The sequence below is a fragment of the Leishmania martiniquensis genome, chromosome 26, assembly GCF_017916325.1.
Source record: "Leishmania martiniquensis isolate LSCM1 chromosome 26, whole genome shotgun sequence".
In the NCBI taxonomy this organism is placed as follows: Eukaryota; Euglenozoa; class Kinetoplastea; order Trypanosomatida; family Trypanosomatidae; genus Leishmania; species Leishmania martiniquensis.
Window position 1 is genome coordinate 312,162 of NC_090161.1, and position 25,333 is coordinate 337,494.

Consider the following 25,333-nt stretch of genomic DNA (forward strand, 5'->3'; position numbering starts at 1 on the left):
AGGCCGACGCTGAAACGAGCATGTCTCACTCGAAGACTCATGACGATGGTAACACAGCATCTGCAGGTTCGTTTGCCTTTTCCTTCTTTGCACCGATACACATTGGTACGTACCGCCCTCAAAGATGTCGACCAATTCAGTACTTTGTTGTTTGTATGCGACCGAATACAATGAGTGGAAAGGAGTAATCAGAAGAAAATAACACAGCGCAGCAAAGAGCTCTGAATAACAGAGCTCCGCACCCAGAAAACAGGCAATCTTTTTTTTTATCAGAAAAGCAATCACGCACCTGTCGACTCGTGATACAGCCTCTAGGGTGAGGTAGAAAGGGCTACCCCTTTCCTTCGTTGAGCTCACCTGCACGCATGCTCACCAAAAAAAAGAGAGAAAGGAAGCGAGGCTCTGCACTAAGAGAATTGTTGGTGATGAAGTGACGGGAATTGGCCCTAATGTATGTATCAGGGGCGACCAATACAAATGCGAGACAAGGGAAGAAAAAACGCCAGGCGGCTCCCCACTCGTGAGAACTACATCATACTGAAGGGGAATAGAAAGTCTCGGAAGAGTCACCAGAGGGAAATCACGAGCTAATAGTAAGAGCTAGGGGAAAACCATCAAGCTGGGTCGTGAGCTTGTGCACAGTAGTGATGCGATGGTAGGACGGGTTTTCTAGTGGTACTCCCCCGATAAGCGATAGTGCGGGCCTACGTAGATGAGTATAGATCCTCAGAGACAGCAGCGGAGATATTGGTTTGGGCCTTCATCGCACACCATGCAACACTCGTGACATCGTGAAAGCAAAGGGTAGAAAAGTCAGCACAACTTTCGGAAAAGCACGATAAAGATAAGCAACGAAAAGGCAGAAAGGGAAAAGGCGAAGCAAGAGCCACATATCTTTCCTTCGAGAAGTTGGAAAAGGAAAACTGTGCGCTTTGAGCGGTGAGGTGAGGAAGGAAAAAAAAAGAAGTCCTCCTTTTTGGCGTCCGCGAAATGAAGCGAGAGTTTTAGCTTCCTCTTCAGTGCTCCTGTGTGTTTACCCACTTACTCCATTTTCTTAGCCTTGTGGAAGAGGACGATAATACGAAAGCACGAAAAACGAGATAGCGTTAAACAGAGAAAGAGAGATACAAGCGCTAAATACGTGTCTCGCTATTGATCGATGACTGGCTGCTATTGAACGCATAATTATCGAGCTCATCCAGTAGCGGCGTCATCCGCTCCGAGGTCGAGAGCGGTGTTCCTGTGACCTTCGTATCTTGTAAAGTGCGCAAGAGAGATTCGTCAGCCGCCACCTGTGGAATTCCAGACTGACGCACATAGTCGCGCACAGTGTTTCTCCACAACTCAGCTGTCGGAGATAGAACGGACATTGGTGAGGCTAAAGTCATGGCTGGAGGGGCTTCAGGGGCGGCCTTGGCTTTTTCCACCGCGCTAACAACATGCTCGGCTTCTTCATCCAGCTCTATTGCTACCTGTTGCGCGTTGTGTAAGTCGATCAGCTTGGTTGCAGGAGGCACGCGGCGGTCTTGAGGGTGAATGCCTTTGCAATGTTCATCTGTGCAGTTCAAGTTTTGGCAGGAATACATAGTGTAGCGGAAGGCCTGCTCCAGGCGCCCATCAGTGTAAAGCGTCTTGAAAAACGGAATCCAGTTATTGTGGCACCGAACCGTAACCTTGTTGCCGTAGCGGGCAAAGAAAATGGAGTCCTTTACCCGCTTCACTACCTCTACGCGAGGTCTCGCCTCCGCTATCATAATCTCAGCAAGCTTCTGAAGAAAGTTGATGCGGTGGCGCACAGGCCCCGCCTCATGCAGGTGAAGCTGGTTACACGAAAACTCTTGATAGCATTTGTGGTCAGCTAAATGCAGGTTACAAAATGCCCCTTTTGGATCCCGAGGTATTTTCCGCTGTGACGGAGCTTGTGGGCCGCGGATTCCGCTCTGATAGTCTAAAAGCGTGAGAAGGCGTTCAGTAATAATACGGTTGTCAAGTGAAGCCACTAGGTTAAGCTGCGATGCAATGAAGTCGCGCGCAGCCTGGGCGTATTTGGCACCATCTGTATCCGCGTGACCCTCCTGATGCTCCAGATACACTTTTTGGACCGTGTCGTAGGTCTTTAGCCACATAGTGGCTGAATTGTCCGAGCCACTTTGCGAAAAAAGATGAAGAACAGTCACAAGTAACCCGACAGTGGGCTCGAAAACATCAGCTACCTTAGCCGCCCCATAAGAAATGACGTTACCTAGGATAGGTACACCACTTTCATCAACGCGAGACAAGTAAGACCTAAAGTCCAGCCCCATATCAAGAACTTGCAGTGTGTCTGGTACAGCTAAAGAAAGCTGCGGTCGCTTTTGATGAGACATTGTGCACTTGCCCACCCGCACCGAAAAGCTGAAGGGGGAGAATAAACCAATAAAGTATACGTTTCGATGCTGGGAAACAAGCAACCAGTAACGGCGGGTAGCACGAAGGAGAAACTATAAGAAGACGAAGGAAGATCGAAGGTAGAGAAGAATACAAGAGATCCAGCATTGCTCATGACCAAGACAAGTAGTCGGCTGTACAGCCTTGGCTAGAGGCACAGCTGAAACATGCTACATGCCCCTTGTTGAGCCACTGAATTGGCCTCGAGAATGAAGGTGATGGCCAGGAAGGCTTCGACACCACGATTTGAAGCATGCTTCTTTGGCGGAGCTGAGAGGCTTGTACGTGCGCAGATCTTCTTTCGTTAGTTGCTAACACATCATGAGTGATTCGAAAACAGAGCCTCATACCCTCTCAGACGTTTCGCAGTGCCTCTTCCAGAACGATGCACTTTTGCTGAGCGCGCTGACTCAAATCCTGAATCTCCATCTGCAGTATCGTAGAATAAAAAAGCACTGGCCCCACATCTGCATCACCAGTCGCCTCTACGTTCTCTAGATACGCCTTCATTTCCCGCTCCAGATCGTCCAGTGCACTAGAGCTGGAGCTCATGACGTCTGTGAAGTGCTTTCAGTGAGCGGAGAGGGATTGTGGGTGCTCTTTGAAAATGGCTGTGGTGAGCCCAAGGCGAGAAAAAGGCAGAAGAGGAGAGTTCAAAACTATGAGCGGGGCAGGAGGATGCTACGGGCAGAAGTCACGCCTGTCAACTTGTGCGGAACAAGGCCTCCGATTTGAAGTATCGCATGATCTTCGCCTCCCAATCTAATTTGTGGGTACGAGTCAGCCTTTTCTTTTTCATTCTCGACTCATCTTGCCTCAATGAAAAAAAAGAGCACTATATGGTATGCAGAGCAAAGCACCGGCACACCTAGCAAGACATCTTGGCCATGCGCGTAGCAGCCGAAATTCGCAGCCAATGCATGTAGCCGAGGGGGGGCATGGAAAAGCACCTCTTTCTCTTGGAATAGGCTGGAGGTGAAAAGTGGCAGGGGAGGGGGCTTATGAATTTGAAATGGCATTATGACATTCATCACTTGTGGCAGAACCTACAGGCATCAAAGGCTTTTTTGTGGGGGCCCGCAAAGAAACGCGCATACTCCTGTTGTAACCGCTCTCAATATGTGATCTCATCGTGTTTCGCTGCCGCTGCTTAGGAAGAAGCGAGGAGTTGACGGCTGCTAGCTCTGTTGCTATATCTGCAGACTGTGAGATCGAGAGGTAAAACAATGAAGGGTCGAGCAAGCACGCTGATGCCTAACATATGCAGAAGAATTGCGTGGTAGTTACCAGTGATTTAACTATGCTCATTTTCCAGGAGGGAGACGCTGGCAACGAGCGCGAAGGACGATTTCAGCAGAGGCATCCTGCCGACCTCTACTCTTAGTGCTGTGTCTAAGATCTTTTGGCTAAACTTTGGATCTGGCGTGGTGCTCTCGCAGCTTCAGAGCTTCCAGCTTCACTAAGAAGCACGACTTGCTCGCCTCAATCACTCGAATAAATCACTTTGAATTGCACGGCACAGATTCAACTTAGCGTAGCGTATGGGCTCGCAACACATACACACACAAAAGGAAAACTAGACTGTCCTCTCATATTCTTTCGTACATGTGCAATAAATCCCCCTCCGATTTCTTTCGGAATAAAATAATGCGTTACTAGGCAGTTGTATACTTCCACTCTCTGATCCCCTTGCTTTTCTCCATGCTTTTCTTGTGGCTATTCTTCTATGGTAACCGAATAGAGCAGATATTGTGGACAGGATACTGTTATCGAATAGGATGCTTATCGAATCCCAATTTTGCACACATGGATCCCAATAACTCGTCTTTCAGGGCAAGGCTTGAGGAAAGTGCGCGGCCAAAAGTTGCAGCAGCGTCCCAACTCGAGGCCTATGTAAATAATGGCTTGGAGCGCACACAAAATGCCCCACAGCTCTACAGATTCCAAAAACCCTCTGCCTTCACATTCTATGGGTCCGTGGCAGCATCAGAGAAGCTCGCTCAGGAGCTACGTAGAGTAGAGGGTTTGTGGACGACTCCAGAGACCGCCGCTGCTGCTGCTGTCTCTGATGATAAGGATGTAGAGTTGCTGCGCATGATTCAAAAGGCGAGCCGCCGTCCAGCGAAGGCACGCGAAAAGCGCGTTGCGCCGAATGATGGGCCTTTTCTACGCAATATTCACACATCGGAAGAGGCTGTAGCTTTTTTCACTGCCAATGGCGCCTCCACGAGTCTGAAGCACGTCTTCCTTAACCGAGCTCCAAAGGGCTTAGAATTTCGCCCGTACGATTTGGTTGCTGCTGGGAAGGGATCTGAGGAACCTGAGCACTACATACTTAGTGCAACCGGAATTGTGCACGTGCGGCCCGGCAGACCATCGGAGGTAATGACCCTTGCTGACTGGATGAAAGAGGCATCACTGTTCAATATCCTGCGCAAGATTCCCTTCTTCAAGAACTTTTTGCTTTACAAAGCATTTCTGCGCTTGCAAATGAAGTTGAGACAGCGTAAATACGCCGCGACACGAAGGTCACTGCTAAAGGACTTGCTTTTCGCGAAACCTACGTTTGCCTCCCCGATGCTGGACTTGGCAAAGTACTCCCATTCAATATACGATGTGAAGCTGATCGAATACGATCCACAAGGCAAGCACGATTACTTTGTGGATGATTACAGTCTTGAACAATCGGTTCAGCGACAAAAAGCCTCCGTTTTCGTCAATGGTATCATGGAATACATCGAAGAGAAGGTGACCAAATTGGTAGAGGTTTTGCAGCACCGTGCCGATGTCCCTGATATTAACACACGTGAAGCACTCGAACAATACCTTCTCACTGTTGCCGCCGCCGAGGTTTCCGATACTCGAGCAAAGCGCAGGGAAAAGTCGATGAGTGACGCTCGAAAGGATTTGGAGCGGCGAGTGCGTGAACTGAAGCAAAGCCTAGTCGAGTATTCGAAGCTGCACGTTTTCATTCGCCTCATCGATCTCTTGGCCTCTGAACGGCTCTTCCAGCGGGTACTGTCTATATTTCAGAATTTTATCAACCTCGTTCGTGGGCAAGCGCACAGCGAGGTTCGAAAGGTTGGATTTCAGGTCCTTCTTCGTCCAGAGGAGTCCACGATCGTGTTCAACCCAAAAGAGTCCGTTTTGCGTGCTCTCTTTGCGGAGCTGTTCTCTGGCTGCACAAGCGCTATCGCCGTTGGGCCCCGCTTGTGTGAACAGAAGTACTTCAAAGCATTTTTTCCTTCCTCACCGAAGGTATGGAACATCACTGAAGAATTAAGGTCAAGCGCTAGAGTGGAGTACCTTCATGCAGCGCTGCTTTCGATTCTCCACAGCGATTACGAAAAAGCGGATGCCCGTCTTGCCACGTACCTTACAACAGTGCCGCACATTGAGTTTTTGCAAAAAACCTGGGAGGAAATTTCAGATGAGTGTAAGCAGGAAGCTGACGAGACGATTTTGTCAGCGATGAGTTTAGCGAAACTATACCGCAGGCTCCAAGAAGCACAGGATGCGCTTCGTGTGTTGATCGCCACGTATGTGGGCTCTTTGCTGTGGGTTAATGCTGCTAAGCTCAAGACAGAAATCGAGCCACGTATGATAATCTTGCGTGATGCTATCAGCGCTTGCTTGCGTAATACGGCCCGTGAGATAATCAGAGAGCTGAATGGCTATTTCAAGTCAAAGACACAGGCGATGAACGAGCGTCCGCAGACATTACGCGAATTTGCCGACTACACGGCAGCATTCAAAGAAGTAGTCGCCGAAATCAAGGAAACAGACATGAAGGTTGCGCAGGCGGAAGCGCTCTGCGAGCTGATGGACAGACAGCAGGTCGATTTCAATGATGACGAAGACAAGCAGCTGCGCGAGCGCACACTAGGCGGCAGTTCTGCGACGGAATCCCTGCACAACCTCTTTGATGAAGCCCGTATTCGTGCCGAAGAGTTTATCGATGAAAACATGCCTGCACACATCGATACGCTACACGCGGAAGTGGCAAATGTAGAGATGGAGTGCAGTAGTCTCAACGAAATACTTCTGGGCGAAGAATTCGCCGTCTACACTGACCACACGGAGCCGCTCCTTCAGTACCTGGTTGATATAAATACCAAGTTGACGGAGGTGGAGTTGACCGAGGAGCAACTGAGCCGCTTTGCGAAGCTTTTTGACTTGCCACCTTTTGACTGGACGTTTGTCGGTGAAGTGAAGACACTTTTTCAGGCACGCGAGGAAACTTGGAGTCTCTTGGATTCTTTTAGCAAAAAATCAGAGTACTGGTTCGAAACTCCGGTCAAGGAGTTGGACACCATTGACATGGAGGAGCAGGTAAACCTTATGATTCGCCGCGCGGGCGCAGTAAACCGCGCGATGCTGGAACACAACTACGAAGACGAGGTTACACCGCATTTGTTGGAGGAATTGCAATCCATCCGTGCAAGCATGCCCGTAATTCACGATTGCAGCAACAAGCATATGACAGCCGAACACTGGAACACCGTGCTGAAGGAAGTCACCGGCACTGCTTACAGCTACCACGATGACTTGAACCTGAACTCCTTGGAGGAGTGGGACATTTTTTCTTTCAAGGAGGTTCTCGCAGAGCAGTCGGGACTTGCGACTGGTGAATGGAAGATTTCAAACGATTTGGATGTGATCAGGCAGCGGTGGGACACCTTAAACTTTGTAACCAAACCATACAAGAGCCGCGACGGCGTATTCATTTTGGACGAACTGGAGGAGGTAATTCAGCAGCTCGACGACCATCAAATCGAGCTGCAGACAACAATGGCGTCGCGTTTCGTTGCACTTGTGCGGGACAAAGTGGAAAAGTGGCTTCGCGATCTTAGAGTCGTTGGCAGCGTCATCGAGGAGTGGATAACGCTGCAGAAGAACTGGATGTACCTTGAGTTCATCTTCTCCTCTGATGACATTAAGGAGCAACTGCCTGAAGAAAGCGTCATGTTTGATAACGTGGACGGCTTGTTCCGCTCGCTCACGTCTAAAGCGTACAACCAAAAGAATGTATTTCAGATTTGCACCGAAGACGGAGTGCTGGAAGACTTACAGACGAACAATGCGAACATAGACATCATCCAGAAAAAGCTGGAGGACTACCTGGAGACGAAGCGCATCGCTTTCCCGCGCTTTTACTTTTTGTCGAACGACGAGCTGCTCTCCATTTTGTCAGACGTACGCAATCCAAAGGCTGTCCAGCCACACTTGTCCAAGTGTTTTGATTCTATCGCGCTGCTCCTCTTCTCTGACGAGGAATGCGCGGAGATCGTAGGAATGGTGTCTGGGGAGAGTGAACAGGTGGCGTTTCAGTCACCAGTGTATCCTATAGGCAATGTAGAGCAGTGGCTGAGCGACATTGAGCGTGTGATGAAGGCATCGCTATTCGCGCACATGCACCGCACGATTGAAATGGTGTCTCAGTCAAAGCGAGAAGAGTGGATCTTCGAATATCCAGCGCAGTGCGTTCAGGCTGTAGACATGATTCTTTGGACGGGCCAGGTAGAGGCCGCCATCGACAGTGCCTCAGTTGAGACTTTTTACAAGGATTACCACGCCCAGATTCTCCGTATGGTTGAGCTGACGCGCCAACCCTTGTCGAAGCTCCAGCGCACGCTAGTTGGCACTCTCATTGTCCTTAATGTGCACAACCGCGACATTGTGCAGAAACTAAGTGATGAGCACGTTGCGAGTGTAGAGGACTTTGAGTGGTACCAGCAGCTGCGCTACTACTGGGAGTTGGACGCGCGCCAAGAGCCCAGCGGCGGCAAGAACGTCGCGATCCACCACTGCAACGCGCATCTTTGGTACGGCTACGAGTACCTCGGCAACCAGCCGCGTCTTGTCATCACTCCACTCACTGATCGCGCCTTCTTGACGTGCACAAATGCTCTGGCGATGAACCTCGGCGCGGCCCCGCAGGGCCCCGCCGGCACTGGAAAGACAGAGTCGGTGAAAGATCTCGGCAAGGCTCTGGCGCGACAGGTTGTCGTCTTCAACTGCTCCGACGGGATTCACTATAAGACTATGTCGCGCATGTTCGCCGGCTTGGCCCAGGCTGGCGCCTGGGCCTGCTTCGACGAGTTCAACCGTATTGAGCTTGAGGTGCTCTCCGTCATTGCGCAGCAAATGCTCGACATCGTTGTGGCATTGGGCCAGCGGCTGGAGCGCATGGACTTTGATGGGCACCCGATTCGTCTCAGCCCCAACTTTGGCGTCTTCATCACCATGAATCCCGGCTACGCAGGCCGCACGGAGTTGCCCGACAACCTCAAAGCACTCTTCCGACCGATTTGCATGATGATCCCAGACTACGCCTTGATCGCGGAGATCATGTTCTACTCTGAAGGCTTCGCAAACGCGCGGGTACTGGCCCAGAAGATGGTGCAGCTATACAAACTTAGCTCCGAGCAGCTCTCAAAGCAGGACCACTACGATTTTGGTATGCGTGCCGTCAAGTCTATCTTGGTCATGGCCGGCTCCCTTAAGCGGCAGAGCCCGCACGAAAGCGAGGACATGCTCCTGATCCGGGCAATGCGGGACGCGAATGTGCCGAAATTTCTTCGTGAGGATACAACTCTCTTTATGGCGCTCGTCAAGGACCTCTTCCCGACCGTCGCGGTGGAGGAGAGTCCGAACACGCTGCTGCTGAACTACATCCATCGCCAACTCACGGCGGATGGGCGGCAGGTCGTGGAGGGCCTCGTGACGAAAGCAGTGCAGCTGTACGACACGCTTGTTGTGCGGCACGGCGTGATGCTGGTGGGGCAGACCTTCAGTGGCAAGTCCACCGTGCTGCACACTGTTCAGCAGGCGCTCACACACATCAAGCAGGACGGCCACGACGTTGAGGGCAGTGTACCGCTCTTCAACCCGGTGCACATTCACCTGCTGAACCCCAAGTCAGTTTCCATGGGCGAGCTCTACGGGCAGGTGAACGAGATGACGCGCGAATGGACAGATGGCATTCTGAGCAACATCGCCCGCAGTATCACGCGAGCGGCGCTGAAGAAACCGGATCGACAATGGGTTGTGTTCGACGGACCCGTAGACGCTGTGTGGATTGAAAACATGAATACGGTCCTCGATGACAACAAGCTGCTCTGCCTCTTCAACGGTGAGCGCATCAAGCTGCCGGCGACGGCGACGTTCATGTTCGAGGTGCAAGATCTCCGCGTGGCTTCACCGGCTACGGTATCTCGTTGCGGCATGGTGTACATGGAGCCGTATTACCTGGATGGTAACCGTGGTTGGGTGCCCATCGCCCGCAGCCTCGTCGAGGCGAAGGCAAAGAAGGACACTCGCCTGCACGCCGATCGCCTGCTGGAGCTGCTGGACACGCTACTGCCCGACACACTGGATTTTGTGCGCATCCACTGCCGCGAGTGGATCCCGTCCGTTGACGCGCAGCTGGCTGTGAACTGCGTTGAGCTTTTACAGGGCTTCCTGGCTACCTCCGAGGACTCCACGGTTTGGCCGCGCGAGGCGATCGCTCCAGCCGAGGTCTTGGGCGCAGACGGCGAAGATGAAAGCCTGGCGCAGCGCGGGAATGCAGACGCACACGCCGCTGCAAAGCGCAGCTCTGTTCTCGCAGCATCCACACCTATACCGAGCACGCCCGCAGAGTTTGCGCGACCAGCGATTACTAATACCACAGCGGCGGTTCCAGACGAGTGCCGGCTCTTCGATATGTACTTCCTGATGGCCTTTGTCTGGGCAGTTGGCGGAAACCTGCGTGACGATGCGCGCGAAGCCTTCAGCACGTTTCTGTATGACAAGGTGGAAGCGGTGCTGCCGGGCCTGCTGCCCGCGTCCGCCTCCGGTGCTGCAGCCGAATCAGAAGAGGCGCGGCATAAGGTCAGCCTGTACAACTACGTGGTCCACCGCCCGTCAATGCAGTTCATCACGTGGAACCACCTCGTCCCAACGTTCATGTACAACCGGCGTAGCCCTTACTTCGATCTGGTGGTGCCAACCGCTGAAGGGGTCGCGCTTAGTACGCTGCTGAGTGTGCTGACCGCGTCCTCGCAGCACGTTCTGATCAACGGTGTGACAGGGACTGGGAAGTCACTCGGGGCCACAAGCTTTCTGACGAGTTCTCTCAACACGGACGATCCGGCAAGCATGTGGGAGTCGTTCAGCATCGTATTCTCTGCACAGACGCGCAGCAAAGACATTGAGAACCGCCTGGAAAACAAATTGCACAAGGTTCGAGGCACGGCCCTCGCTCCTACACCAGGCAAGCGCGCCATCCTGTTCGTGGACGACATCAACATGCCAACACCGGAGATCTACGGTGCCTCACCCCCGCTGGAGCTGCTCCGACAGCTCATCTCACAGGGCGGCTTCTACGACACGCACAAGAGTCCGGCCTTCTTCAAAGAGCTGCATGGTGTGCTACTGCTCGCGGCTTGTGGTGTGCCGGGCGGTGGCCGCAGCGAGATGACGCAGCGCCTCACCTCGCGCTTTCACCTGATTTGTCAGCCGGCGCTGTCCGAGTTGTCGACGCGGCGCATTTTCAGCTCTCTCTTGCACGGCTTCCTGCTCCAATGGGACTCCGACGAGATTCAGACCCTGTCTACGAAGTTCGTCGCTGCCACGCTGGCGTGCTACGAGCGCATCACCCGGGAGAAGTTGCCGACGCCGACGCGCTCGCACTACACCTTCAACCTACGAGACCTTGGCAAGGTCATCCAGGGTATCATGCAAACCTCGCCGCGCGTCACGTCGTCGCCAGAGGCTTTCCACCGCCTCTTCTTGCACGAGGTGTCACGCACCTTCCACGACCGCCTGGTCGACGCTACAGACCGCGCATGGTGGTGGTCGACGCTTTCGGAGGTGTGCACGAGTGTGCTGCAGCACCCGTGGAATCCGGTTTACGAGGAACTCATCTTTGGCGATTTCATGCGCCGCGATCGTGCGCACTACGAGGAGATCATCGACACGACGGACGCGATTGCACACGGGCTGGAGGAGTACCAGAGCGGCTTCAATATCGAGTACAACAAGGAAGTCGAGCTGGTCTTTTTCAAAGATGCTATGCAGCATGTGGCGCGCCTGTGCCGTGTGCTCCGCCAGCCGCGTGGCCACGCACTCGTCGTCGGCATGGGTGGTACTGGCCGCCAGTCCCTTTGCAAGCTCGCCGCCTTTATTTGCAGCCTACCCATTTACGAGGTGACCATCACGCGCACCTTTAACATGAATGAGTTTCACGATGGCCTCAAGAAGGTGCTGCTTGATAGCGCGAGCCACGACAAGCCCGTTTTATTCTTCTTGTCCGACACCCAGATCGTGCACGAGGAGATGCTAGAGGACATCAACAACCTGCTGAACACCGGGGAGGTGCCGAACTTGATGGAGTCCGATGAGGTAGATCAGATTGTGGAGGCCGTCCGCCCATACGCCGTCACGGCCGGAAAGCGTGAAACGCGTAGCGCCATCTTCTCCCACTTTGTGGGCATGTGCCGCGACCAGGTTCACATCGTATTGGCGATGTCGCCGGTGGGTGAGCAGTTCCGCCGGCGCCTACGCATGTTTCCGTCGCTCGTGAACTGCTGCACCATTGACTGGTTTGACCAGTGGCCGCGCGACGCGCTGGCGTCTGTGGCGAACCGCGTCCTTGCAAGCCTCTCTATGGAAGAGCAAGACAAAGCGCGCCTGATCCAGTTGTGCGTCTCCATTCACGTGGATGTGCAGGAGGCGTCGGAGCTCTTCTACAATGAGCTGCGGCGGCGAACCTACACCACCCCAACGTCTTATCTGAGGTTGCTCACGAGTTACCGTCAGCTGCTGGAGGAGCAGGACAAATCTGTTGCGGCGCAGGTGGAGCGATATCAGGGCGGCCTTGACACGTTGCACAGCACACGGGCAATGGTGGATGAGATGAAGGTGAAGCTGATCGAGATGCACCCCAAACTAGTGGAAGCGGCCAGGAACACGGAGGAGATCATGGGCCGGGTCGAGAAAGAGCAGGAGTCCGCCGAGGTGGTCCGCAAGCAGTGTGAGGAAGAGCAGGAGGGGGCGAGTGAAATTCAGGCCGAGGCCGACGGCATCCGCGGCGAGTGCCAGGCGGAGCTGGACAAGGCACTGCCAATTTTGAAGGCCGCCGAGGATGCGCTGGCCGATCTTCGCCCCGACGACATTCGTGAGGTGCGCAGCTTTTTGAAGCCTGCCGTCCGCGTCGTGCTCGTGCTGGAGGCAGTACTGGTGCTGCTTGGGGAGAAAGACCTTAGTTGGGATCGGGCAAAGTTGGTCATGAGTCGCATGGACTTCATCAAGGACCTCCAGAATTACAAGCGCGACGAGCTGTCCGAGAAAACGATCAAGTCGATCCAAAAATACATCAACAACCCCGATTTTCAGCCGGAGGAGGTGGCGAAGAGCTCCAAGGCGTGCAAGTCGCTGGCAATGTGGGTGATGGCGATGAACAATTACTACGAGGTAGTGAAGGTGGTGGCGCCAAAGCGTGCGCGGCTGGGGGAGGCCGAGGCCAAGGTCACTGTGGCCACACAAGCGCTCGAGGCCGCCCGTGGCCGTCTGCGCAGTATTGAGGACAAGCTAGCTGCCCTGCAGAGCGAGATGAAGGAGAATGTGCTCAAGAAGCACCAGCTGGAGGAGGATATCGACTTGACTACGGTGCGACTGGAGCGAGCGGAGCAGCTGATGAACGGCTTGGCTTCGGAGCAGTCGCGCTGGGTGCAGGCGGTGGCGAAGCTTGTAGCGGAGAAAGCGAGCCATCCGGGCACCGTCGCACTGGCCGCCGGCGCTGTAGCCTACCTGGGGCCCTTTACAGCGCCCTACCGCGATCGCCTTCTACGCGCGTGGCACGCCAAGTGTGTGGAACTTGGGCTGCCCGTCGGCAGTTCGGGCTTTCAGCTGTCCAACATCATGAACCCAGTGCGCATTCGTACCTGGGCGCAGCAAGGCCTCCCGACGGACCCTTTTAGCGTGGAGAACGGCGTCATTGTGAGCAAGTCTCGGCGCTGGTGCCTTTGCATCGACCCTCAAGGACAGGCACTGAGCTGGATTCGCGCGATGGAGAAGGAGAGCAACTTGCGGGTGTTGAAGCTGACAGACGCGAACTACATGCGAACCTTGGAGAACGCCATCCGCGTTGGCTTGCCGGTGCTGATTGAGAACGTCGGAGAGTCGCTGGACGCGGCGCTCGACCCGGTGCTGCTGCAGCAAACGTACCGCTCACAAGGAAGACTCCTCATCAAGCTGGGCGACAGTGAGGTGGACTATGACCCGAAGTTTCGGCTCTACATGACAACAAAGCTAGCGAACCCCTTTTTCCTCCCAGAACTGCAGATCAAGGCGACAATCATCAACTTCACCGTGACGCAGACGGGGCTGGAGAGCCAGCTGCTCGCAGATGTGGTGCGGGTGGAGATGGCTGAGCTAGAGCAGCGGGCAGATCAGACAGTGCTGGACATTGCACACGGCAAAGACGAGCTGAAGGCGCTGGAGGACAAGATCCTTGAACTGCTGGCGTCGTCGACCGGCAACATCCTCGACAACGAACAGCTTGTGAACACCCTGCAGGAGGCCAAGACGACGAGCGAGAGCGTAAGCGACGCGCTGCGTGTGGCGGAGGAGACTCAGCGAGACATCGAGACAGCACGTGATCGCTACCGTCCCGTTGCGCGGCGCGGTGCCACAGTCTACGCCGTCATCACGGAGCTTGCCGGCCTGAACCACATGTACCAAAATTCCCTTGACTTCTTCAAGCAGCTCTTCGTCCTCACACTTCGACAAACAGAGCAGCAGGAATCTGTGGTCCGTCGCGTGGAGACCCTGCTGCCGGCCGTGACGCTGCGCTCCTACAACGCTATCTGCCGTGGGCTCCTCGAGGCGGACAAGCTCATCTTTGCTGCTCTCCTTTACGTGCATGTGGCGCGGCAGGAGGGCACCATCGCAGATGATGAGTGGTCTTTCCTCCTCAAGGGGAGTGAAGGGAAACGATTTGTGGAGGAAGAGCTGGACCCGCCGCCAGTGTGGTTGACGCTGTCGGCGTGGAATGAGTTGACCGCACTGACGACGACGTTGCCGGCTTTCGCCTCACTGAAGGACTCTGTCATGGACAACGATGCGGAGTGGAGTGAGTGGTACACCAGGGAGAAAGCCTACGAGAAATATCCTGCCAGCCTTGGCTCGTACTCCGCGTGGCAGCGGCTGCTCATTCTGAAGGTGTTTCGGGAGGATTTACTCAACTACGGCCTTTCCCGCCTCATCGAGCGGGAACTGGGCAAGGCCTTCACGGAGAGTCCCGCCTTCGACCTCGAGGGGTGCTATCAGGACAGCTCCCCAACGGCGCCAGTGATCTTTGTGCTGACTCCTGGGACAGACCCAACGCAGCTCTTCACTGAGTTTGCAGAGCGCAAAGGCTTTGGCGCACGCAAGATGATGCTGTCGCTTGGCCAGGATCAGGGCCGCAAAGCCGAAGAGATGATCCGTGTCGCTAGCATAGAGACGGGGGCGTGGGTATACCTTCAGAATTGCCACGTTTACACGTCGTGGATGCCGTCGCTCGAGCGCATCTTGGAGGAGGTGACGCATCGCGAGGTGCAGCGCGACTTCCGGCTTTGGCTCACCACGATGCCCGTGGCTTCCTTCCCAGTGCTGCTGCTGCAGTCTGGCGTGAAGGTGGTCAAGGAGCCGCCTCAGGGGCTGAAGGCGAACATGCGCGACACCTTCGCTGTCGCTGTGACGCAGGATCTGTGGGATAGCTGCCCCCGCAACCCAACAACGTGGCGGCGGATGCTTCTCTCGCTGACCTTTTTCCACGCCATCATACAGGAGCGCCGCCGATTCGGTCCACTTGGGTGGAACATCCCGTACGAATGGAATCAGCCAGATCTCTCGGCGAGTCTGCAGTCGCTGCAGACGTATTTGAAGGATGAGGGCGAGGCTGTGCCGTGGAGCGCTTTGCGGTACATGGTGGGAGTCATCAACTACGGTGGTCGTGTCACAGACTTTCTGGACAGCCGCTGCTTAGCTACCATTCTTGGGAAGTTTTTCAACGAAGATGCTGTCGCGCCAAATACTCAGTGCGACGTGTCGCCGGATGGCATCTACCACATTCCAGAGAATGTGGCGTCGCTTGCTAGCATCCGCGAGTACCTGAATGACCTCCCGACCTTCGAGAGCCCTGAGCTGTTCGGGCTTCACGCGAACGCTGATGTCACTTTCAACAAAAATACGGTGCGGCGCCAGCTCGCTGCGATACTGTCCGTGCAACCGCGCAGCAAGGCGGCAGCGGGCCGCAGCCCAGAGGACAAAGTGCTGGAGATGGTGACGGAGTTTCAACGACGGCTACCGGCAGCTATCGACAAGGCGCACGCGCACCCAGATACGTACCGACTCACCGAGGCGGGTACCATGATCTCGCTCGGCACCGTGGTAGGACAAGAGATCCTCTTCTTCAACGGCGTGCTCGCGAAGCTAGAGCGGACGCTGCTGTTGCTATGGCGGGCGGTCAAGGGTGAGGTGGTCATGTCGGCTGAGCTTGAGGCCATGTTCGACGCAATGCTGCTGGGTCAGGTGCCGAAGCTTTGGCACGATGGCGGCTACCTCTCACGAAAGCCGCTTGCCTCTTGGTATGAGGATACATTGAGGCGCATTGATTTCTTCCGCGATTGGAACGACAATGGACAACCAACGAGCTTTTGGATCTCCGGCTTCTTCTTTCCGCAAGGGTTCCTCACCGGTGTGCTGCAGACGTACAGCCGTCTGCATCAGACGCCGATTGACGAGGTGAAATTCAGCACCCACGTGACATGCTACGAACTGCCGGAAGACATTGAGGACACTGTGGAAAGCGGTGTGTACATCCACGGCGTCTTTGTCGAGGGTGCCGGCTTCGATCTTTGCAGCTCCACACTGGTTGAGAGCATGCCCCGTGAACTGTACAAGCCTATGCCGGTCATCCACCTCGAGCCCGTACAAATAAGCGACGCATTGGCCCCCACCGAATCCTATGCGTGCCCTGTCTACAAGACTTCCGCCCGTGTTGGAACGCTCTCAACGACGGGTCTCTCAACCAACTACGTTGTCACCCTCGACCTGAAGTCCGCAGCAGGAGTGCAACCGCAGCACTGGATTGAGCGGGGTGTGGCGCTGTTGTGTATGCTGGATGACTAGGATGCTGTACATGTCCAACATTATGTGCGCATATAGGGTGTAGGCGTCAGATGCACGCCAAGCGGCACCTTTTCGATGTACGTCAAGGAGAAATCATCTCCGTATCCCTTCGCTTTTGTGTATGTGCCCCACTGCACTGCACTCTCCTAGTGCATTCCTCTTGCCTTGATTCGTTTCGTGTATGTGTGTGCATATGTGTTTATGTGTGTAGCCCCCCACCTCTTTTCTGAGATGGACAGGCGCGTACCACGCGGGGCATCACCTTCGACTATACATATATATCTATATATATAGATATAGATATAGATAATATGGACATGTATGTGCACACACATATATATGTATATATGCTTTTCTTTTTGTGTATGTGCTTTCCGCTGGGCCTCCCCGCCGGTGTCCATCCTCAGCCAGAAATACAGAGCGAAAGAAAAAATGCGCAGCTGCACGCGCCGCGATTACGACCAACGTGGCCATCGTTGCAGCAATAAGTATGTGCCCAGCCACTGGGCTCTCTTCTCATTTCTCCTCTTTGACAGGAGAGGGGGCTTTTCGGGCAGGGCGCTGTGCATGGGCTCCTCGATGACGGAGCGGCGAGGCCAAGAGGCTCCTGCTAGGCGTCTACCCCACACACCGCGTCCTATACTTTGCGTGCCCGTCCGTGCTACCTCTCGTGCCCGTCTCTCCCCTCCCCCTCAACTCTTACCTCCGCACCCCTTCTCCCTGGTGGCGGCTTTGACCTTAATACACACATACGCCCACACACGTACGTAGGCTCCCGTCAGGACTTGTATTAGAAGAGGGTTACCAGTGCGCGATGTTGCGTCGCTCTGTCAAGTCGTGCGGTCGGTGCTGCAGCTCGTCAAGTGCTGCCTACACCCAATTGCACTGGTCGGTCTTGCGCGCTTTGACCGTGTCGCCGTCGCCCCCCTCGAGTGCTAATGCGTGGCTCGGTCGGCGGCGCACGATGCGTGTCGCGTCATCATCGCCGCTTTGTTCCTGTGCCGCCGCACGCTGCTCAAGGAGGTGTCTTAGCCGCAAGTCGATCGAGGAGCAGCTCCCGTCCAATATCAAAGTGGACCCTAATGCACCTGCAGCGGCGGCCAACGACGGCGAGGGGCTTGGCCGCGACGCTTTCTCCAGCGGCATCAATGGCATTTACGGTAATCGTGCCGAGTCCGCGATGCGCGGTATGCTGGGGCCGCTTGGGCAGGCAGACGCACGAGAATCCCGCGCGGTCCCTATCCTCGGCCGGGCATCGGAGCAAGGGACAAAGTACACGCTAGACCGATCGACTGTGTTTGAGCACTGGCGCTTTCACTGCCCGGAGCCGGTCGGCTGGCACCTTTCCAAGCTGGGCTCCGCGACGTGCAAGATGGTGAATGATGTGAATGAGGCGGTGGAGTCGCTGCAGCTGCAGATCATCAAGGGCTGCAATGTGTTCGAGATCGACGGGGCCGCCTCGGAGGTACACCAAAGCATCGCCCGCGGCATTTACGAGGCGTTGCAAGCCTTCGAGCTGGACCGAAGCGGCTTCGTGATGGTGGTGCGCTGTGGCCTGGTCAGGCAGCCCCGCTTCCAGGATGAAATCACGCGCATCGAGGCATCCAACACCGCGGCTGTACGCAATCGAATAGTGCCAATCTTTGAGCGCTACAAGGCCTCCTCGTTACCGTCGACATCCCTCAAATCCGGCTTCCGCATCAGCGAACTGGACGACTCGCAGCTGGCGCGGCTGAACCTGCGCCGCGTGGATCGGACAACAGCCGCTGGGCTCTCACCAGATTGGCTCGACGCCTTCTTCACGAATGTTGCCTACAACACACGTTTGGAGTGCATCGACGTCCTCCTGCTGGAGGGGGTGCACACACTCTTTGATGGACGACCAGACGAGCACGTCGACGACGACATCCTGCAGCTCTTTGCGTACCTCGAGCGTCAGGTGAAACAGGGCGTGCTGCAGTACTACGGCGTCTGCTCGCCCCACCTAGCCCCGCCGGTTCCGCGCAACTATCCGGAACTGCCACCCGACGCGCTAGTGCCGGATAGGTTCCGCACGCCGCCGAAGGAACCGGCTACAGTAAACCTTTACCGCCTCGTGACCCTCGCCGAGCGTGCCGGCGGCGCGGGCCACCACTTTCGCTTCGTGCAGTACCCCTTCAACCTTACACAGCACCAGGCGATGAGCAGTCCGCTCCCGTACGACACAACTCACACCCTGACGTCACTATGCAAGTCGTTGGGGCTAACCACCCTCGGCTACAGCCCCTTGGAGGCGCCGAACCTCATGCAGCTGCCGGAGCGCTACCACAACTTCCCCATGGAAGCAGACCTCAAGGCACTGCGCATGAATTTCTTCACGGTGTGCGAGCGCAGCGTGCTGAAGGAGATAGAGATCAAAGAGACAATCGATAAAGGCCCTGATACACTGCCGCCGCTCGAGGACCTCTTTGTAGCCAGCGTCTACTTGGCGGCGCAGCGACAGTTCACAAACCTATTCTTCTTCACAGAGTGGGTAAACCACTACATGAACCCACGCTTCCGACGTGCCATGACACGCTTCAAAGAGGCCTCCGGTCCTGACCTGAAGGAGTGGGCGAAGCAGTACGAGCAGCTCATCAACGACCTACTACGGATGCGCCAACGCATGTTCCAGCACAAGCACGGGAAGCAGGCCGGACTCATCAACATGGCTATCGACTACGCGAGCCCCGCGCTGGCGCGCTGCCCAATGCTGAGCCAGAAGGCCATCAACTTTGCCACCTACGGTTGCGATGCGCTTATGTGTGGTTTCCACGTGTCGCGGTACTTTCATGAGGCAACGGAGCTGAATCCGGCCAAGGACGGCAACTTGCCCATTCCTGAAGAAGAGCTCGTGGCACTGTGCAACGCGGAGGCGGTGACCTATGCGAATGCTTCCCCTCCGCATCCGTACATGCTGGAGCCACTCATGGGAGAGGGTAAGATCTCGAAGCAGCCAAGCAAGGGCTCTGCGTACTTCGTCCGGATCGACCCACAGAACCCCAAGTTTCCGGACATTCCGGAGGAGCTGCAAGCGGGCTGCAGTGACGGCGACATTGCAGCGTCCCCAGGCGGCCCCGCCGCACCAATTTCTAAGGCTGAAGCGGCGAAGGCAGTGAAGGAGTGATGGGCCAGCGGTGCCGTGTAGTAAATCACGCGAGCGGATGAGGTGTGGAAAAGTGAGGACAAAATGAAAACAGGGGGAAGGGGTGGTGGTGGCGAGTCTCCACGTTGAAAGTCTGCACACGTGGGCATGGTGTGAGGCATGTGGCGCTTCGCGTGCGCCGGATCACCTCTTTGACTCCTCCCCTCCCCCGCCCCCCGCCCCTCACCTTCTTGCGCCCCGCTCCTCCTCGTCACCGACTTCCTTCCGTTTCCCACCGCTGCGAATGGGCTGTGTGTATCGAAGGGCGCATCTGCCCCTCCCTCCCTCCCTCTCTCTTATCCTTCAAGACGGCGATGGCCGTCGTTGGCTAACGGTGTTGCGGCCGTTGTTAGCCACTGTTGTCTGCCATCTTCATGTTATCCTCGGTTCTTCGCCCTCACCCACTCACAGATGCCTCCATTGCACAGGCGAGCTAGTCTCATTGGCACAAAAGGGCTTCCTCCTCTCTCCTCCGGTGCTTGCGCTTCTCTGTGCGTATGTTCCTCAGCCCTCCCCCCTCTGCTCCCCGCTTTTCTTTCAACACATCAACCTCTCATCGCGCGCCGTGGTGGGTAAAAGGTGTGGGTCTAAGTGGGTAGGGAGTTGAGAACACCACACCACCGTAAGGGGAAGTGGAGGCGCTGGTAAGTCTATAGAGACAGAAAGCGAGGAGATGGGCGCGTTGGCATGAGCGAAGTCACCTCCTACTCGTTGGGCGTGCCAGCGCACTTTTTTGCTCTTGCGGTTTGTTCTGTGCGCGTATCGATGGATACGTGTCTCTGTTCCCTCGAGCAAATCGAGCATCCACCTCTGGTTGCCCTCTGCAGCCCCTCTACTTCCGCTTTGCCCCCCTCCCTCCCTCCCTCCTTCCCATCCCCTATCCTCCCCTCTCCTCATCTTGCTTCCCCTCTGCATCTCTCGTCTTCTTTCTCTGCCGCTGCCCTCCGTCCTTCATGCTCCGTGGAACAGCACACCCTCATAAACGCTCAACCGGGAAACCTAGGCGGCAGGGCAGATCCACTTGGAGCTCGCTGTTCCCGACGCACCAGCCATCTGCTCATAAAATCAAAAGCACACACACACACACACCTTCTTGCCGCTAAGCGTCGCTCCCCCCTCACCCCTCACACACCCTTCTCTTTCCGACTCTTCTTAACACCGCCCCCCTAGCTTTTCTCTCCGTTATCGCCGCTGACCCGCGTTTGTGACTCTTTAAGTTTTTGCTCCCTCCCCTTCCCCAGATCGCGCCCCGGTGTCTTAATGCGTGTGTCAGTGCCGCTCTCCTCCTCACCTTCCATCTTATCTTCCGGGTGCGCAGCAGGCATTGCCCTGGGCAGCTCTTTCATCCCGCATCTTCAGGCCTCTTAACGGACGACAACGCCAACGACAGGCGAGGCTGCGCTTTCTTCTTGCCTCCGCCTATCCCCCACCCCCGACTCCGTCTTTCATCCGCCTGTATTCTTCTCGCAGGGCAGCTCACATGCTTCGCCGTATCGTCGCCGCAGCGCTGCTTCTCAGCATCGCCTGCCTGGCGCATGTGGCGCGGGCAGGCCCGGTGCTCGAGGTGAAAGTGGATCACGCCATCGCGTTCAAGCGCCACCTGGGCAACGAGGATGAATTGCTCTTGGGCAGTCGTGCAGTACTCCTGCGAGGTGAGGTGGTGCAGTACACGGCTGGGGCGTCTGCTTCCTACCATGGCTACACCGTGTACGTTCAGTGCCACGAGCACCTCACCAAGTCCGCCCTGCAGCAGCTCGCCGCGTCTGAATCGTCAGCCTCGGCGAAGGGCGTGATCATGGAGCTCTGCGACACGGACACAACGAACGAGGACATGGTTTCCTTCTTCTTGGGTACCACCGCCACGGCCACCCCTATATACTTTCTGCCCCACGGTGCAGCCTCGCAAGAGCTGTCGCGGCTACTGTCCATCGCGGCGCAGCACAGTTTGACGGAGCGAGTGGTGCTCGCAGTGGCCAAGACGCTGCCGCTGAGTGCGTTAGTGTCCAACTGGACGTTGCCCAGCGCCACTGTTGAAAGCCGGTACGAGCACAAGCCAAAACGCGCGCGAAAGAAGGGTGCCTCCGCTGCCGTCGCCCCCCAAGTTCTGGTAACGGCGCACTTTGATTCCCTCGGCGTGTCCCCTGCGAGCCGCACGAGCGGCGGCACCTCCGGCGCTGTGGCTGCGATGGAGCTGTGGCGACGGCTGACATCCACTCCTTATGCGCGGCAGGAGTCTGTGGCCCCGTACGGTGTCACAGTACTTCTTGGCAGCACGTCGCGCTTTAACTACGCGGGCACATCCGCATGGATATCGCAGCACACCGAAGAGGCGCTGGATCAGTTTAAGCTCGTTCTCTGCCTCGATGAGCTGCTGCCGCTGCATGAGACGAGCAAGGGTGAACCGGTGCTTTATCTGCATGTCCAGGGCGCCCACATGAAGCGGGCGCACGGCCAGCAGGCGGTGAGTCAGGTCGAAGCAGCGGCAAAGGCGCTTGGCATTTCGCTCAGGGTTGTGCCTGCCAAGACAGACTATCAGCATTATGACCTTCGCTTCGAGCATGAAGTGTTTGCCAGTCGCCAGATGGCCGCCATGACGCTTTCCACTCACCGCACTCACCACGTCGATCAGGTTTTCCGTGATGTGCGCCGCCCTCCGGCCACCGCCGCGGATGCAGCGGTACTTGCGAAGCATGTAGACCTGGTCGAGGCCATTGTGCGCATCATCGCTGGGGTGGCTCCATCCGCGGAGGAGGCGACGACGGTGTGGCCAGGCGCGGCCTCGTACATTCAGGGGATGCTGCAGTACGCGAGTGAGTCGCACCGCTCGCCGGTGGCGCGGAACGGCGCAGGGCTGCGACAGTACGTCGCCATTGTGGAGCATCACATGCGAGCGCAGGCGGCGACCGTGCAGCGGAAGGGGCTCACCTCGGCGTCATCGGTTGCAGCGTACCATCAACTCCGTACACCTGCGGTCACGCTATTCGGCCCCTACGAGGAGACGATGCAGGTGTATGCCGCCAAGTCGTACCTCTTTGAGTTTGCTGTGGCTGCTGCCGCACTGGTGGCGCTTCTCGCCTTTCTATACGTGGAGGTAGGGCTCTCTGTGGTTCTGCACCTATTCTCTGACTAGGCTCGTGATAAGGGGTGCCCTGAGCTCTCGCGCTTAGTGTGTGCGCCTCGGTGTGGATGTGTATGCCCTCCCCCCAACCGCTCGGTGTGCATGGTGGAGATGCGTGGCAGGAAGTTAGGTAAGTGTTTTTTTCCCGGCTACTCACCTTGCACAAACACGCCTCCACAGACGTGCCGGCAGATACGCTCTCGCGTACGGCGGCTCTCTGTCCTGTTGTCGTTTTGGGTGATGGCGGAAGGGGGTCGGAAGTCAATGATGAATGGTCGGTGCATCGTTTTATCCCACAGGGACGCATTTCTCATCGCAAACGACTCTGAAAAGGCACGCAGCGAAAGCAAAAGCACAGACTCACACGTGCATATATACGTGTAAAACGGAGGGGACGGCGCGACGCTCGATCAGACGGCTACGGCGAAGAGCATGGGGCGGGGGGAGTGGGCAAACGTGAGAGGGGCGGTGGACATTTTCGAAGAGTGCTTCCGCCGCGTGCCGCGCCGCCCGCAAAAAAAAGGTTCTTGGCGGGCGGAATGCTCTTGACGCTCTTCGCAACCTCTCCCGGCCCTTCTCTCATCCAGCACTCCCGCCTTCTAGCGGCACATGGTTTCAGTGAGGCTTGCGTACGCTCGAGAGCAACGGGACACGCACGGAGAAGGCATGAAAAGGTAGAAGAAGAGGGGGGCTTCGATGCTGTGTTGCGTCCGCACCTACTGCCACTCGTGCCTGTGTGTCGATGTGTTTGCCCCTGAGCCTGAAAGGGCGAGAGAGAGAGAGAGCACCGGCGCACGAGCACCGATACCGAGACGAACGTCTCTGGTCTGCTCTTCAAGAGTCCGAGGCGGGCCGTCGATCCGCCCGGCTTGCGCGCTGTGTTACTGAGGTCTCTATCTTGAGCTGAACACCGCAGTGGTGACGCCGAGGGCGCCCCTTCTCATCGGAAAGGCGCTGTTTGTCACACGAGGAGATGGCGGTTGCCCTTTCCTTTGTGTGTGTGTGTGTGTGCCATACCTTTGTCCAAGCACGCGTGCACAGGTAACCGCAGATATGTGAGAGGATTTGCTCTGCCCCACCCCCACCGCTGCCGTACCGCCTCCCACGGCAGCCTCTCTTCTTCGCCATCCACCATGAACACTAATGGGCACACAGTAAACGAGAGGACACAACGGAGGGCAACAGTGTGCGACGCATGCGTGCGTTAGCATATGGGCGCGTCGCAAAGCGGTATGCACTTCAATACGGACTCGCGCACACACTAACGAGAAGCGAAAGGAAAGACGAACCATAGAGGTGATGCAGCAGGCCGTCTTGGCCTCTCGAGACTGTTTAGCGCTGCTTCCACCCCCACCCCCTCTACCCCGGCTCTCCTTCCTCTTCTCTCAGTCGTGCTGTGCTTCGTCACCGGGGGCAAAAACTCCGCCAACAGGGCTGGGAAACCTTTCGACCAGCACAACCTCTCTCTATATACATATATATGTATGCATGTATACGTGTGCGTGTGTGCCCCACGTCTTTCCTCTACCGGCATGATCCCCCCTCCCCCTTCTGCTGGCTTTCTGTAACAGTGTGACGTCGTTGGGAAGGTTACGCCACCCAGTTGTGTGCAAGGCCGCACTCGCTCTGCCGATCCACAACGAAGGTGAAGCAAGAAAACGTACGCACCTCTGCGTGGCGCTCACACTGGCTGGCCTTCTGCAAAGCTTGGGCTTGCGCCGCCTCCCTCCTCCTCTCCGTGTGCCCTTCCACCTCACGCACACGCACACACGCTCTTAGACCGGAAGACGCGAACAGTAAGCATTCCAAACAGCATAAGAAGAGTAGCAGTCATGCACAACGCTCTCGTGCGCTTGCCGTCTCCGAGGTTTATAGCTGATGGCCGCTGGACGCACCGTCTAACCAGCCGCGTGTCGCCGCTGTGCTTCGCCTCGGCGACAGAGCAAGGACGGGCTCTGCTACAGTCACGTCGCTTCCACGGCCACGGCGGCGACCGTGAGAAGCCAGTCCAGGTGGCGTTCACTCTCCCTGATGGGGGAGAGACGGTGGTGATAGGCTACGAGGGCCAGACGCTGCTGGATGTGTGTGCCGAGCATGGGCTGCCGATGGAGGGGGCGTGCGGCGGCTCGTGCGCCTGCTCCACCTGCCACGTCTACTTGGAGGAGAAGGACGCCGATCTCTTCCAGGAGCCGACCGACGATGAGAATGACATGATTGATCAGGCATTCTATCCGGAGCCAACGTCGCGACTTGGGTGCCAGCTGAAGCTGAAGCGCGGGGTGCATGACGGGTTGAAGGTCAGGATGCCGCGTGCTACCCGCAACATGTATGTGGACGGCGCCAGGGTGATGCCTCACTGAGAAGGCGCATGCAGAACAGACAGAGAGGGTCAGTACGCCGCGCCACCAGATGTGCGCGTGTACGAACGAGAGAGAGCGGTGCCCTTTGACGAGTGTGTCGATAAA

The 25,333-nt window shown here is 56.3% G+C and overlaps 6 protein-coding genes across 6 annotated transcripts; 4 read left to right on the plus strand and 2 right to left on the minus strand.

Moving 5' to 3' along the window:
- Window positions 1–1,133: 1,133 nt before the first annotated feature.
- Window positions 1,134–2,366, minus strand: LSCM1_04107 (uncharacterized protein; the record flags this gene model as incomplete). The annotated part of the gene is made up of 1 exon (XM_067321631.1): window positions 1,134–2,366. One exon carries the CDS (start codon window positions 2,364–2,366, stop codon window positions 1,134–1,136), a length of 1,233 nt encoding a protein of 410 aa, XP_067177862.1.
- A 415-nt stretch (window positions 2,367–2,781) lies between these two features.
- LSCM1_04108 (uncharacterized protein) lies at window positions 2,782–2,979 on the minus strand (the record flags this gene model as incomplete). Its single annotated transcript, XM_067321632.1, has 1 exon — window positions 2,782–2,979. One exon carries the CDS (start codon window positions 2,977–2,979, stop codon window positions 2,782–2,784), a length of 198 nt encoding a protein of 65 aa, XP_067177863.1.
- A 1,254-nt stretch (window positions 2,980–4,233) lies between these two features.
- Window positions 4,234–16,587, plus strand: LSCM1_04109 (uncharacterized protein; the record flags this gene model as incomplete). The annotated part of the gene is made up of 1 exon (XM_067321633.1): window positions 4,234–16,587. One exon carries the CDS (start codon window positions 4,234–4,236, stop codon window positions 16,585–16,587), a length of 12,354 nt encoding a protein of 4,117 aa, XP_067177864.1.
- An 814-nt stretch (window positions 16,588–17,401) lies between these two features.
- On the plus strand, window positions 17,402–19,732 carry LSCM1_04110 (uncharacterized protein; the record flags this gene model as incomplete). The annotated part of the gene is made up of 1 exon (XM_067321634.1): window positions 17,402–19,732. One exon carries the CDS (start codon window positions 17,402–17,404, stop codon window positions 19,730–19,732), a length of 2,331 nt encoding a protein of 776 aa, XP_067177865.1.
- Window positions 19,733–21,230: 1,498 nt separating this feature from the next.
- Window positions 21,231–22,880, plus strand: LSCM1_04111 (uncharacterized protein; the record flags this gene model as incomplete). Its single annotated transcript, XM_067321635.1, has 1 exon — window positions 21,231–22,880. One exon carries the CDS (start codon window positions 21,231–21,233, stop codon window positions 22,878–22,880), a length of 1,650 nt encoding a protein of 549 aa, XP_067177866.1.
- Window positions 22,881–24,700: 1,820 nt separating this feature from the next.
- LSCM1_04112 (uncharacterized protein) lies at window positions 24,701–25,228 on the plus strand (the record flags this gene model as incomplete). Its single annotated transcript, XM_067321636.1, has 1 exon — window positions 24,701–25,228. One exon carries the CDS (start codon window positions 24,701–24,703, stop codon window positions 25,226–25,228), a length of 528 nt encoding a protein of 175 aa, XP_067177867.1.
- Between the last annotated feature and the right edge of the window lie 105 nt (window positions 25,229–25,333).